The following is a 15717-nucleotide window of genomic DNA, read 5'->3' as shown; positions in this document are numbered from 1 at the left end:
TCAAGAAACCATCAGCCGTCCTAGCGTAGCTCAGGCCCGCCCGACCCCGCCTCTCCCGCAGCCCTCAGCGCCAAGACGCTTCCTCAGGCGGAACCCCAGCCCGCGAGGCACACCACACCCACCCAAGCGCCCCACAGCAGAGGAACTGCTCTCTCTCCCAGCACCTCTGCGAGTTTGGCCGCTTGCGCTTTTTGCGCAGGCGTAGAAAGCTGGGCGTCCGCCTCAGGCCGCGCCCTGTTGCTCACGCCCCCACCTCTGCTGGCGCCAGCGGCCGTTTACTTTCGAACGGCGGCCCCGCGCTTTTTCCCATTGGCAGATGTTGCGGAGTTGAACGTTGCTTGGAGACTGCGTCTGCGCAGTCAGGCTTTGCAAGGCCCCGCCTCTTTGGGGCACCTGAAGTCCTTTGGGGCGGAGGAGGACTGGGACCCCTGGCACCTCTCATCTGGCGGCTGCTGTGGTGTTCTGTGTCCTCGTGGTGGGCTTACTTCGTCGCCCACCTCCTCGCGGTGAGTCTGAGGACTTTCTTTTCCGATCTGAGAAGGCGGCTGTAAGTCCCTTTTCTTTTGCTGTAACGCAGGCTGCTGTGCTGGTGTATTTGGCGGGGAAGGTGGGGGCTTGATGATGGAGAGGGTGGGTGGGCTTGGGTGCTGCATCCATTCCCTTGTTTGCCACATGTGTTTGGGGAACAACTTACCTTTCTCCAGTCTGGAACTGCATTGCTCTGAAGGAGAAGGTGCTCTGTTGGGGGTGATGGTGAGCTTAGCGGGACTATGCCGACAGGGTCAACCTTGGCGGAGCCTGGGGCGGGAGATCGCGGATGTGGAGGTGGCATGTTAGCTGGGAGCCTGAGGAGGTTTGTTAGAAACCTTCGAGAAGGGGAAGGAAGAGTGCTGCCATTTTGAGCCCCTTCTTTGTGTGAAGTTTTCACAGAGTTAACAGGGGAAGTTGTTAGTATGCCCATTTTGCAGATTTGAAACTTCACTTTTGAGAGTATTAGTTTAAACAGACCTAGAGTCCCACAACTTTTCTGTACCAGAACTGTGAGATTTGAATAACCTAAATCAATAGAGATTTGAGTGAGTGGTCAAGTGTTTTATGGATGCTTCTTGTCTTCCTGTTAATTTTAAGCAATCTAAAATGACTGAATATTTTGTTCGTCGTCACCATGTTAGTTAAAGCGTCGAAAGCTCGTGAGATATTTGATGCCGTTAAAAGAGTTCCTTTGTATGCCCGGCGCAGTGACCCACCCCTGTAATCCCAGCGGCTCAGAAAGCTGAGGCAGGAGGAGCACAGTTTCCAAGCCAGCCTCAGCAGTTTAGTGAGAGACCCTGTCTCAAAAAGGTCTGGGGATGGGGCTCAGTGATTTAAGTGCCTGGGCTCAATCCTCAGTACAAAAAAAAAAAGTTCCTTTGTGTCAAAATTGGGTTTTCAAGATGCAATCGATAGCTCCACTTGCAGTCCAACAACTGTTGGCATTTGTCACTACTTTTCTAAAAACACAATGAGGTCTAAGTTCTGAAAGGTACACATCGAAGACAGTGAATTAGCAGTCATTCCCGTGACATCGTATTTAATATATTTTTTTTGAGAAACTAAATCTGAATACTAAAGATAAAATTATTTTAATTTTAGAACAACAAAGAATCTGGAAAAGTTGGAGAAGATAAAGTATATCCAGTATCCGAAACAGGAGATCAATAAAGGAGGTAAACTCAGAGCTTAAGTGAATATAAAAGAGATTTTTATGATTTCATAGTGTATGATTTAAACTGTAAGGTGAAATTTAAAAGTCTCTTGAAAAAAGGTATACGTTGGTGGTGTATAAAATTATAACATTATAGAAGGAGCATAAAGTGAAAAGTAAATAATGCCATCATCTGACTTTAAAGGTAGTCATTGTTGACGCTTCCATACCATTCCAGAAATTTTACAAGGATGTGTACATCTCAACACACACACACACACACACACACACACAAATTGAATTATTTCATACATGCAGATATGCAAATTAAATTTTTTGTTATTTGGATAAATTTTTATTATGCATTTACATATTGATCTCAATCATTTTGGTGAGTCATAACTAGCTGTCCTTTGAAGGAAGGTATCATAATTTAATCAAGCAAGATGCAAATTTGACTTTAGGTAATGCTAATATTGACCTTTGAGTAAATATTTTGCTGAGTGTTTTTCACTATTTTCACTTTGAAAAGTATTAAAAAAGCAATTAAAACCTTAACTTTTCATTAATGCTTTCTTATTTTGGGGAAAAAACAGGTTGATGATATAATAAAAGAAAAAAGTACACAATGGGTAAAGAATTAAAATCATATCTGATCATAGAATTTTTTTCTTTTTAAGTTTGAGAGTTATGGTGATGCTTTATTATTTTTGTGTATATTTATACATGGCAAAGTAATTTCTAAAAATTTTCTCTTATGCTGGTCAGGTATACCTATCATTCCTAGCTATTCTGGAGGTTGAGGCAGGAGGTTGAAAGTTAAAAGTTACTGGGAAATTTAGAGGAGATCCTGACTCAAAATAAAATTTAAAAAGGCTGAGGATGTAGCTAAGTGGTAGAGCTCTTTCATGCATGAGGCTATGGATTCAATCTCCAGTGCCACATATACAAAAATCATGTATGTATGTAGGTGATAACAGTGGTAGCTTTTCTTAAGGAAGTCTTGAATTGCGTGAAATGCAGTTTTTATCAGGGCCACAAAGATGTGAGCCCCAGTCTGGGTGATGGCACCACTTGAATTTTCCTAGACTTACAGGTTTCTTACCAGAAGTCCTGTGATAAGTCATCTAACTCTGTAATATAGTAAATATCATTTCTTTTCAAATATTACAAAATCTAATAAATGTTTTATAACCATTCTCATGTTTGGAGATGAAAGACAGTAAAGCTTTATGAATTTGAAACCTAAAAAGTTGTTTACAGAGGAGAATGAGTATAGTATTTTTGCTGTTGCGTAATTCTTCTTCTGTTATCATCATATCTGTTATCTTATATGCTGGTTAGATACTATGGAGGCACAAGTCAGCCCTTTCTGGTGAAAGACTTCATAAAAAGTTTGGAAGTTCAAACATGTTTTTGACATTTAAACACAAGAAATTTGTGAAATAATTTGTAAGTAGATAATTCAGCTTCATTTTTCTGAGATTTAAAAAATATTCATATTTCTTGGTACTTTCAAAAAAAGTGGGAAACTTGAACTAAGTAGTTAAGCTTTTAGTACTCACTGGAGGAAAATATGTATCTTTGATTTTACGTTGTTTTTTTTTTTTTCTTTTTGTATCAGGGATTGAACCCAGAGGCACTTAACCACTGAGTCACATCTCCAGCCCTTTTTTATATTTTATTTAGAGGCAAGAGTTTTGCCGAGTTCATCAGGGCCTCACTCAGTTGCTGAGGCTGGCTTGGATCTCAGGATCCTTCTCCCTCAGCCTCCCAGACTGCTGGGCTTATGGGCGCGTACCACTGCACCCAGCAACTTTTTTGTGTGTGTTTTAAAAGCATGAAATAATATAAACTGATTTTGAGATTATTTTGGCAGAGGAAAGACTTGATAATAATCATGACAGTTAAAAACTTTTTTTAGGTTTTTTATTGTATTAAAATACATAACATGGGGCTGGGGTTGTGGCTCAGTGGTAGAGCACTTGCCTAGCTTGTGTGAGGCTCTGGGTTTGAGCCTTAGCACCACATAAAAATAAACAAAAAATAAAGGTATTATGTCCGTCTACAACTAAAAACTAAAAAAATAAAAAAATAAAGGTATTGTGTCCAACTACAACTGAAAAAATATTTTAAAAAAATAAAATACATAACATGATTTTAATATTTTTTTAAAAATTCAGTTTCTTTTTTAAAAATTTTTGTTTTAGTTGTACATAATACCTTTAGTTGTACATAATACCTTTATTTATTTTTTTGTGGTGCTGAGGAGTGAACCCAGGGCTTCACACATGCTAGTCAAGCGCTCTACTGCTGCTGAGGCACAACCCCAGCCCTAACATTTAAACTATTCATTTTAAGAAATGTACGGTTCAGTGGCATTATATACATTCTCATTTTTTTTTTTTTGGTAACTATTTCCAGAATGTTTTCATCTTCCTAGACTGAAGTTCTGCACTCATTAACCAATAACTACAGTCTCCCCTCTCTCAGGTCCTGACAACTGCCATTCTACTTCCTTTCTCTGGATTGCTTACTTTTTTTCAGATCTAATGTGAAAAATGGATTTTTTCTTCCATTGACATAATTGAATGAATTGTATTAGTAGATTTTCTGCTACTGAATTAACTATTTAGTACTGGTAGAGTGGTAGAATATTATGTGTGTACACACAAGTGAGTGCACGCACATGCTGGGGATTGAATCTAGGGCCTCCCTCATGCTAATCATGTTTACCACTGAACTACTCTTTTAGCCGAGTCACGATACAATATTTTTTTATACTCCCGAATTGTTTTTGTTAATATTGTGTATAGGATTTTACATCAGTTTCCTTTTTTTTTTTGGTTCCAGGGGTTGAACCTAGGAGTGCTTAGCCACTGAGCCACATCTCTACCCTTTTTAAAAAATTTTTTTATTTTTGAGACAGGGTCTTGCTGAGTTGCTGAGGCTGGCTTTTAACTTGTGATCCTCTCTGATTCCGCCTCCTGAACTTCTGGGATTACAGGTGTAGGGTGTCCTGCTGGCTTAGTTTCCATTTTTGAAATTGGCCTATTTTTAGTTTATATTCTGTTAGATTTTGGAATCCTGTTATACTGTCTTCAAAACAATTTGCAAACTTCTTATATTTACTTTCTGTTACAGTTGAGCAAGAAATTGTTTCTTTAACATTTGACAGAATTCAAGAGACTCTTCCCTCCTTCCACCCCTCAGTAGATACCCTATGAGCCCTGGTCCTGGTCCCAGAGTATTTTGGAATCCAGGTATTTCTTGCACATATTAGGCAAGAGCTTGACCAGTGAGCTACATCCCCATCCCCATTCCTTTTTTTTTTTTAATAAAAATTTGAGAAGGTTGTTGCTCAGGCTGGCCTTGAACTTGGGATCCTCCTACCTTACTCTCTTGTGTGGCTGACATTACAGGATTGTCTTATTACCTAGCTTTAAAACAGCAAGTATTAAAACATAGTTTCTATGGATCAGAAATCTAGGAGTGGCTTAGCTGGTGCCTTATGTCCGCTGCCACTTAATGAGTTTGAAGTGAAGCTGTTGGAGTCATAGACTTTACTGGGCCTGAAGTATTGCTTTCAAGCTCACTTATGTGGAAGCTTGCAGTCTTAGTTCCTTGTGGGGTATTATACTTAAGGGCTTAGTTCCTCACCATACCAAGTGTGCCTTGGTCTGCTTATAACATTGGTAGCTTGTTTCCCTCAGTGAGAGTGCTTCAAGAGAGGTAAAGAGACAGAAGCTGTGGTCTTTTATTACTTGCAGGTGATAATAGTACCCTCACTTCCATGTATTTTCTGTGTTAGAAGGGAGTCACTTGGTTCAGTCCACACTCAAGGGGAGGAGATTAGAAAAGAACCCAGGAAGTAGAGGTTGTTGGGGGCCATTTTAGAGGCTGACTGCCTATCACAGATAGCTAAGGCTTGTTTATTTATTAAAATAAACAAACCAGCTTAAGAGGGTTTCTTTGTAAGGTTTGCACTCTAACAATTTATTTTTGGTACTGAAGATTGAACCAGGGTGCTCAACCACTGAGCCACATCCCCAGGGCACCCCCATTTTTAATATTTATATATTAAAAAGTTGTAGGTGGACACCATATTTTTATTTATTTTTATGTGGTGCTGAGGTTTGAACCCAGTGCCTCACCCATGTGAGGAAAGGGCTCTACTACTGAGCCCTAGCCCCAGCCCTTTTAATATTTTGAAACAGGGTCTAGCTAAGTTGCTTGGGGCCTCAGCAGGCTGCCTTTGAACTTGAAATCCTTTTGTCTTGCTGTGATTACATTACTGTGCCTGGCTTTACTCTTGTAAGTTTGTGTTTTCTTTCTTTTTTTCTTGTTGATATTGGGAATGAACCCAGGACCTCATTCATGCTAGCACTCTTGCCACTGAGCTACATCCCACTACAATTTTAATTTTTCTAGTACCTTTATTATTTTATTCAGGTTGTTTTTTGAGAAATGGGGTCTGGCTGTGTTGCCCAGGCTGGTATTGAACTTGTGGGCTCAAGTGATTCTCCTGCCTCAGCTTACAAGGTAGCTAGAGTATAGACATTTACTGTTGTACTTGACTCAAACTGTTTTTTAGCAGAATCTTCATTTTTATATTCCTTCTTTTTTTTCTTTGATTAATGAAAGTGTATGGCTTCAGTTTTGTCTGTAGAATTTTTTTTTTCACTCATTATATATATTCTGGTTATCTACTATGTAACAAAATTCTGAAGGTTTGGCTAGTTGTATGTCCAAGAAGTTTTTTTCACTAACATATCTGACATCTTATTGCTTTTCCACCTGGCCTCTCTTCAGCAGAGTATCCTAGATTTCTATTCTTTTTTTTTTTTTAATTTATTTTTAAGTTTTAGATGGACACAATATCTTTATTTTACATTTATGTGGTGCTGAGGATTGAACCTAGTCCCTTGTGCATGCTAGGTGAGCACTCTACCACTGAGCCACAACACCAGCCCTAGCCTAGATTTCTTATATAGCAACTGGTTGCCAGAATTCTTCCTCTTTTTTTTTCTTAATTGACAGTTCTGGGGATTGAGCCCAGGTCCTTGAGCATGCTAAGCAAGCACACTGTACCACCGGGCAACACACCCAGCCCAGCCAGACATCTTAAGGGCTATACCTAGAACTCAAAACATTGCTTCAACCAGTCAGAGCCATCCCTTATTTTCCTAGGGGGAGAATAGATTTCATCTCTTGACTGGAGAGTAGCAAAAAGGGCACATCATAGAAAGCATATATGAGAGATAATTGTGGCCATTCTTTTTTTGAAAATTAGGATCATCCAAAAAAATTAGGATCATCCAGAGGAGAATCTTGAGACCATTATAGTTTTGTTTTGCTTTTTTCATCCTGCCTTTCTGCCTGTGTGCTTGTAGGGTTGTCTATGTATCTTTAACATTTTATACATTTTTTAAAAAATTTAGGGGTTTAGCAAAATTGCCCAGTCTGGCCACCAGCTTGCAGTCCCACTTCAGCCTCTAGTAGTTTGGGATTCAGGCTAGAGTCACCACAGCTGGCTAACATATTTTTATTTGCATGTTAATGATTAAAAGTGAAACCACTGTGTAATAATAAAAATAGCAGACCCTTGCCCACACTTTCCCTACTCATGATTCCTACTGTCCAGAAATAAAATCATCTCTTTTAACTGTTTCTTTTGGTATTTACTTCTGTATTTTCAAATAATATGCTTTTACTATTTTTTCCCCCAAGTATGTAATGGCTTTCTTATAATGGAAGATTAATAATTAGTTTTTGCTGGGCACAGTGGCCCATTCCTGTAATCCCAGGGATTTAGGAGGCTGAGACAGGAGAGTTTGAGGCCAGCCTGGACAACCTAGTGAGAACTTGTCTCAAAATAAAAAATCAAGGGGGTAGGATTGTGGCTCAGTGATAGCTCACCTGTTATGTGTGAAGCACTGGGTTCGATCTCAGCACCACATAAATATAAAATAAAGATAATGTGTCACCTCAAACTAAATAATAAAAATAAATAAATAAAAAAAAAAGTCAAAAAAGAGATGGGAATGTAGCTCAGTGGTAGAAAGTCCCTGGGTTTCAATGCCCAGAAACCTGACCCTACCCCCTCCAAAAAAACCCCACATTTTTTTGTTGCTCTGGTAAAATCAGTTTTATGATATATGTGTGTGTGTGTACACATGTAATGTAATATGACTATGTTAATAAAACAGCTAGGATATATAATATTATTCTCTTTTTATATCTATTCCTTTTTCCTAAATTTAGTTTTTTTTTATGACCTCTCAGTATGTTCAAGTACATGAAAAATTTTGTCAGTTCCTTTATTTACCTAAAGACACCCCTGTATGTCTTTTTTAGACACACTGTTCTTTAGGACTGTACTGTTGTTCTGGACTTTGTTTCCTTGTTATCCTGATGAGAATTATTTTCTTTTCTCCTGCAGTAGCTTCATTAAGAATGATTGGCAGGGTCTCATTTGTGAGAGGTTTCATGTCTAGTTACCTTTATATCAAAATGTATTTTAGGTTCCATTAAGGAAGGCTTTTTGTCCCCTGAGAATATCGAAAGCATTGCTTCATTGTTTTCTAGTTTCCAGTGTCATTATTGATGTTTTCACTTTCTAAAACAGTAAATTTAAGAGGTTCATATAAAGTTGTCATCCCCTCCACCCACTGCAGGTTGCATAAAGTTTTATTTTTTTGGTGCATAAAGTTTTATTTTTTTGTTAAAAGCAGCTTTATTGGGTTGTAAGAGGCACAACAAACTGCATCCATCTCAACTGTATAATTTTTTTTTTTTAGCTATTAGGTTATTATCTCTTTTTTAAATTTATTTTTTATTCTAATTTGTTATATATGTCAGCAGAATGCCTTACAATTCATATTATACATATAGAGCACAATTTTTCATATCTCTGATTGTATGCAAAGTATCATCACACCATTTGTGTCTTCATACTACTTAGGGTAACGAGGTCTATCTCATTCCACCGGCTTTCCTACCCCCATGCCCTTTCCCTTCCCCTCCCACCCCTTTGCCCTATCCAGTTCATCTAATCCTCCCATGCTCCCCCTCCCAACCCCACTGTGAATCATCCTCTTGTATCAGAGAAAACATTTGGCATTTTTTTGGGGGGGATTGGCTAACTTCACTTAGCATTATATTCTCCAACTCCATCCATTTACCTGCCAATGCCATGATTTTAGTCTCTTTTATTGATGAGTAATATTCCATTGTGTATATATGTCACATTTTCTTTATCTATTCATCTACTGAAGGCCATCTAGGTTGGTTCCATGGTTTAGCTATTGTGAATTGTGTTGCTATAAACATTGATGTGGCTGTGTCCCTGGTAGTATGCTGTTTTTAAGTCCTTTGGATATAGACCAAGGAGTGGGATAGCTGGGTCAAATGGTGATTCTATTCCCAGTTTTCCAAGAAATCTCCATACTGCTTTCCATATTGGCTGCACCAATTTGCAGTCCCACCAGCAATGTATGATTGTGCCTTTTAATCCACATCCTCGCCAACACTATGTTGAGATGTAATGTAGTTTTGATTTGCATTTCTCTAGTTGCTAGAGTTGTTGAACATTTTTTTTCATATATTTGTTGATTGATTTTATATCATCTTCTGAGAAGTATCTGTTCAATTCCTTGGCCCATTTATTGATTGGGTTATTTGTTTTTTTGGTGTTTAGCTTTTTGAGTTCTTTATATACCTTAGAGATTAGTGCTCTATCTGATGTGTGAGTGGTAAAAATTTGCTCCTAAGATGTGGGCTTTCTATTCACCTCACTGATTGTTTCTTTTGCTGAGAAGCTTTTTTGTTTGAATCCATCCCATTTATTGATTCTTGATTTTAATTCTTGTGCTATTAGAGTCTTATTAAGAAAGTTGGGGCCTAATCCCACACGATGGAGATTTGGGCCTACTTTTTCTATTATTGGACACAAGGTCTCTGGTTTAATTCCTAGGTCCTTGATCCACTTTGAGTTGAGTTTTGTGCATGGTGAGAAATAGCATTTAATTTCATTTTGTTGCATATGGATTTCCTGTTTCCCCAGCACCATTTGTTGAAGAGATTATCTTTTCTCCAGTGTATGTTTTAGACACCTCTGTCTAATATAAGATAACTGTAATTATGTGGGTTAGTCTCTGTGTCCTCTATTCTGTACCATTGGTCTACAGTGTCATACTGATTTCTGGAAAAATAGTGCCCAAGTGTGATAGCAACCTGTAATCCTGTAGTTCTTAGGCAGTAACCAGTCAGAAAGTTCCTGGCCTTATTAAAAAAAAATTTTTTTTGGCATGTCCCTTTTACGTTATGATTTCTATCTAATTTGATACCCACAGTTTTTAAGAAATCTGCAAGAGGGTAGTCAGAATAAAATTTGATTTCACTGATATTTAAATTTAATCTGTAAGTTTCTGGTTAAATTTTAATAAAAATTCTACATACTGTAGCAGTAACTTTGAGACCATGATTTTTTATTCTATTATGTTCCATTTTATATAAGCACTGGAGATGGCTTATTATTATTATTTGAATATTCTCATTCTAAAGAAATTCAAGCTTTTGGGTCCCTAAATACATTCTCAGAGAAGTTTTCTCTAGCATTTTGACAAGTATACATAAAGGGCTTTGGAATGAAATGTTAAGATTTTTTAGGGTTAGTTATGCTAGTTATACATTAAATAACTCTAATAATATTAAATCTAGGTTGAATGTCTATTTAAATTTTATTCTAGCTGCTCTGTGTATTCCTTCATTGTGCATTATGACATCACTGAAATATTCTTGAGAAATATGTTTGTTTTTCTTGGATGGTGTTTGAATGACTTCAGTGTCTCTGTAGGTGTGAGTAGAGTGGTAAAGGTTTTCCAACATGCATTCACTTGAATTTATCTGCAGTGACTATTATCTTCTATGCTATTGTCCAATTAACTTTAGTTTCCTGGAATGCTTCACAATTCAAATTTAGTCTCTGTATGACACAGCTTGGCTCATTAGGGATCTGAATTTTGTCAGTCTGAATAGAGTATTTCCTGATGGACTCTCCTGCTAAAGCTTTTCCTAAATAGAAATTTTGCTATTAAAAAAACTTTTTAAGATTCAACCAATGGGGAATGAATGTTTAATGTGTTAAGTTGTGTGTGTAGACTGTAGAAATATAGCATAGTTTAGACATAATTCCTATCCTTATTCAATTTTTTTTTTTTTTTTAATTGAACCTAGGAATGCTCAACCGCTGAGCTACATACATCTCTAGACCTTTATTTCTCCAGACAGGGTCTCACCAGGTTGTCAAAACTGGCCTCCTTGTGATCCTACCACCTTACTTAGCCTCGAAAGTTGCTGGGATTGTAGGTCTGGGCCACTGTGCCTGGTACAAAATTCTTATAAATCTCTTATGTGCTATGAAATAAAAGTGCAATAAGATTAACAGAGTCCTAAACTGGTGCAGAGCCAGCTTCATGCTGAAGGATAGGAGTTTGGTATATAGTAAAGGAAGCTAAACAGCTAAAGTCTACAGAGGTTTTTAATCTTTCTTAAAAGTGTATTTAGTTATTTTTAGATGCTGTTTTCACAGACTTTTAATCTAAAAATCTGGTGTAATACAGGAGGATTTGATATTCAATAGTATGTTACATGAATAGCACTTGGATTTTCTTGTTTTGGTGTTTTAACAGTGATATAACTTTTTTTTTTTTTCCATCAAAGGGGTAAGTCAGGCTTCTGTTGTTGAAAATATCAGTAGCTTGCGAAGAAGTCGTTACTTGTGTCAGTAAATTTCTGAACTATTACTGGATCTATTTTTCTGTCTCATACACATTTTTTAGTGAAGGAAAGATGATTAATGGTGTCCTTTATCTTCTTTAGCATCTTTACTTTAGTTTTTCACTACTCAGTGCTTCAGAGTCATCAGAATCAACTTTTTCATATTTCGAACTGATTTTTATTTCAAGGTCTATTTAAAATCCTTTTCTTTTCCAAATATTCAAGTTAAAATTATTGCTTTAGAAAATTACACTGTGGACTGGTTTAATTCCTAGCTCATTGGTAAAGGGCTTTCTTAGCATGTACAAGGCTATGTTCTGTTTTCAGCACTGCAAAAACAGCAGCATTCATCTATAATCCCAGCAATTTGGGAGACTGAGACAGGATTGCAAGTTAGAAGTCAGTCTAGGCAATTTAGTGAGATCCTATCTAAAACAAACAAACAAAAAAGGACTGGGTTGATTCAGTTCCCAGTACAAAAAGAACAAAACATGAATGAGCCAACTGGGGACTATGTTTCCTTTTGAATTAAAGAACTGAGCCAACTCAAAGCATGTTTTTTCCTTTTGAATTAAAAAATATTATATTGCTAACTCTGTGTAACATTATGTAGTAGAAATATTTATTTTTGTTTATTCATTATATACATATCTTTTGACAATGCAAACTTTCTTATTGAAAATGTTGAAAATTCATTTAGCTATAAACTTTGATTTTAGCATAATGAAAAAAAGTTGCATATAGTAGTTGTAATTAGATTTCAGCAGAATATTTTGAATTTTTCTTAAGTCTTCAGTACATGGTAACAAATTTAAACGACTAATTTGAAGCATTGTATTACGAACTAATTGGAATCATTTTGCTTGGGTTGACTTTTCAATAAACTCTTAAAGATTATCAATTCAATATTAGATTAGGATTTGAATTACTGAGAATGTCGTTTTTAAAATTTTTAATAATTGTCCTTTTCAGTGACAAGTATAGTGGAGGTTAATGACTGAAACTTTATATAATAGATGTATTTGTTATATGTAAACTTTAAATATACTTCTTTTTCTTGACAGGAAATGCACAATTTTGAGGATGAGTTAACGTGTCCCATTTGTTACAGTATATTTGAAGATCCTCGTGTACTACCATGCTCTCATACATTTTGTAGAAATTGTTTGGAAAATGTTCTTCAGGCATCTGGTAACTTTTATATATGGAGACCTTTACGAATTCCACTCAAGTGCCCTAATTGCAGAAGTATTATTGAAATTGCTCCAACTGGTATTGAATCATTACCTGTTAATTTTGCATTAAGGGCTATTATTGAAAAGTACCAGCAAGAAGACCATCCAGATATTGTCACCTGCCCTGAACATTATCGGCAGCCATTAAATGTTTATTGTCTGCTAGATAAAAAATTAGTTTGTGGTCATTGCCTCACTATAGGTCAACATCATGGTCATCCTATAGATGATCTTCAGAGTGCTTATATGAAAGAAAAGGACACACCTCAAAAACTGCTTAAACAGTTAACTGATACACACTGGACAGATCTTACTCGTCTTATTGAAAAGCTAGAGGAACAAAAATCGCATTCTGAGAAAATGGTCCAAGGTGATAAGGAAGTTGTTCTCCAGTATTTTAAGGAGCTTATGGATACATTGGAACAGAAAAAAAAAATTTTCCTAACAGCTCTCTGTGATGTTGGCAATCTGATTAATCAAGAATATACTCCGCAAATTGAAAGAATGAAAGAAATAAGAGAGCAGCAGCTTGAATTAATGACAGTGACAACTTCATTACAAGATGAGTCTCCACTTAAATTTCTTGAAAAAATTGATGATGTCCGCCAACGTGTGCAGATCTTGAAACAAAGACCACTTCCTGAGGTTCAGCCTGTTGAAATTTATCCTCGAGTAAGCAAAATATTAAAAGAAGAGTGGAGCAGAACAGAAATTGGACAAATTAAGAAAGCTCTCATTCCTGAAATGAAAATCTCTTCAAAAAGAATGCCATGTTCCTGGCCTGATAAGGATGAAAAAGAAGTAGAATTTTTTAAAATTTTAAACATTGTTATAGTTACACTAATTTCAGTGATATTAATGTTGATACTCTTTTTCAACCAACACATAATAACCTTCTTAAATGAAATCACTTCAATATGTTTTTCTGAAGTCTCTCTGTCTATTTACCAAAGTTTATCTAACAATCTTAATGATTTAAGAAATATACTGTGTCATACCTTATATTTGCTAAAGGAATTCATGTGGAAAATAGTTTCTTATTGAAAACAAATCAGAATTGTAAATAGGCTCATTGTATATAGCAGAAGCTAACCACTGCTAAATGGAGAAATAGGGGTAGCATAAATAGCAACCAAACTTGATTTGCAACAAATATAAATATATAGAAATGTTAAAACTTATGCTTTTGTTGAAGAGATGTCAGACATAATAGCTAAGTCATAATTAGAAAACTACAATAAAATCTAGTAATTGATTTGGAAATTAATTTTTATTGGTTTGAATGAAAGAGGTTGATTTAAAGCTGCTGGGACTATTTAAACATTTTATACTATTGGCTTTGCATCTTTCTCTCTATATAGTTTTTAGATTAAAAGATGGGAAAATTCTCAAAAAAAAAAAAAAAAATCCTTAAAAGTTTGAAGCCTTTGAATGGATGAATAAGGATGTTAAAAAGATTAAAAGGTTAAGCAGCAAAGTCTTGTGACAACGGACTGCTTTAAGATCTTTTTGGTCAAACAGAACTAGGTAAAGAGTGCCAAAATGTTTAATACCTTTCCAAATAAAGCTTTTGGATAGTCAATGTTAGTGAACAATGACAATTTCTAATATTAAGATTTGTCATTCGGGAGCTGGGTGTGGTGGTATAGGCCTGTAGTCCTAGTTATTTGGGAGGCTGAGTTGTAAGAATCTCAAGTTCAAGGTCAGCCTGGGCAATATAGCAAGATCCCCACCCCCAGCTCTTTTCTCAATTTTTTTTTTTTTTAAGAACTGGGGTTATGGCTCAGTAGTGGAGCTCTTGCCTATGTGATCTATAGCACTACCAAAAAATATTTTGTAATGTTTTAGTCAAATCAGTTCTTGGATAAAAACTGTAAAACGTGTTACTAGATAGTCATGCTGATGATATACTTCATTTCCAACAGATTTTGATAGCATTATATTCATCTTAATAAAATTTTGTCACATGTTCCCATGGGTAATGCAAATTTATATTGAACTTTTCTCAAGGGAGGAGCCTATTAAGCCAGAACTCAAATTCCCTTAATGGGCTGTAGTTGTGGTGCTTGTTGGAGGACTTTTAGCCCATTACCTGTGAAATCCAGAGCATACAAACTCATTTGCTTTCCAAAAATCCCAGACTGGCTGCTCTTGGATGACCTTTCTGGGCCTTACTTGGTTCAGACACTTTCCAGGTCAGTAATGTTCTTAGCCCTACAGATTATGTACAGCTAGGTTATAATGAATGAATGTAACTTTGTTCAGGGAACTAGTTCTAAAGAACTCCTAAGGTCTTATTACCAGCTGAGATTAAGTCAACACAGATGATGGCATTACATTAATATAGGATCACAATTGGTCTACATTCAGCACAATCATTGTGTGGTCAGAACATTGGAAGGGTGTTAATGAGAGGTGAGTTATGTCCAGCTATTAAAGACAATTGTAAGAAACAGCGGTATCTGGTACATAGACTTAAGCACTAAATGTTTGCTTAGAAATCTAAAAAAGCAATAAAGGACATTGTCGTTTAATGACCATTAAGATCAAATTCAATTATCCTATGTTTCCAGTGTTAGCTTAACCCATTTTTTTGCACATAAGAAAACACACAAGGTCATATAGGTAGTAACACATGGGAGAACCCATGGATTCTTTTCAGTTTATGCTCAAATTGAATTGGCCAAGACTAATTAATAAATTAGGTGTTCTAAGAATTACTTGTAGGTGTATGCCCATTAACAGCAATACAGCAATTTAGGCTTGACATTAATGAGACTACTATGCTTCTTTTGTATTTCACAGGATGAGACTGTACCCCTTTAAGTACATAATCTTGAAATTTTCTTATGTGTAAGTAATTCATTTTAATAAACTCCTTTTGGTATTTTATTTGCATTGACTGGCTTAACGAGGTGGTCAAAATTAGGATGGTAGCTTTGGAATTTTCATATGGGCATTGCATTAGGTATTTTGGTCTTAGCTGTTCAATAATTTCATTCATTTCTCTCTCCAATT

General features: G+C 36.3%; 1 protein-coding gene across 2 annotated transcripts; it reads left to right on the top strand.

Annotated features, from left to right (window-relative positions):
* The first annotated feature begins 339 nt into the window (after window positions 1-339).
* Trim59 (tripartite motif containing 59) lies at window positions 340-15591 on the top strand. 2 transcript variants are annotated; one of them, XM_046440477.2, is made up of 3 exons: window positions 340-547; window positions 1633-1706; window positions 12529-15591. In XM_046440477.2, the coding sequence occupies exon 3, from the start codon at window positions 12532-12534 to the stop codon at window positions 13741-13743; it is 1212 nt and encodes a 403-aa protein (XP_046296433.1). In that variant the 5' UTR covers window positions 340-547; window positions 1633-1706; window positions 12529-12531; the 3' UTR covers window positions 13744-15591. The 2 variants fall into 2 exon arrangements, with proteins under 2 accessions (XP_046296433.1, XP_046296432.1); XM_046440476.2 differs by having other exon boundaries at window positions 341-506.
* The last annotated feature ends 126 nt before the right edge of the window (window positions 15592-15717 follow it).

Source organism: Marmota monax, unplaced genomic scaffold (assembly GCF_021218885.2).
Source record: "Marmota monax isolate L192 unplaced genomic scaffold, Marmota_monax_Labrador192_F-V1.1 WCK01_AAM20220418_F8-fsc00256, whole genome shotgun sequence".
In the NCBI taxonomy this organism is placed as follows: Eukaryota; Metazoa; Chordata; class Mammalia; order Rodentia; family Sciuridae; genus Marmota; species Marmota monax.
The sequence above is the reverse complement of the archived record's forward strand: the minus strand, read 5'-3'. Positions and strand labels throughout refer to the sequence as shown.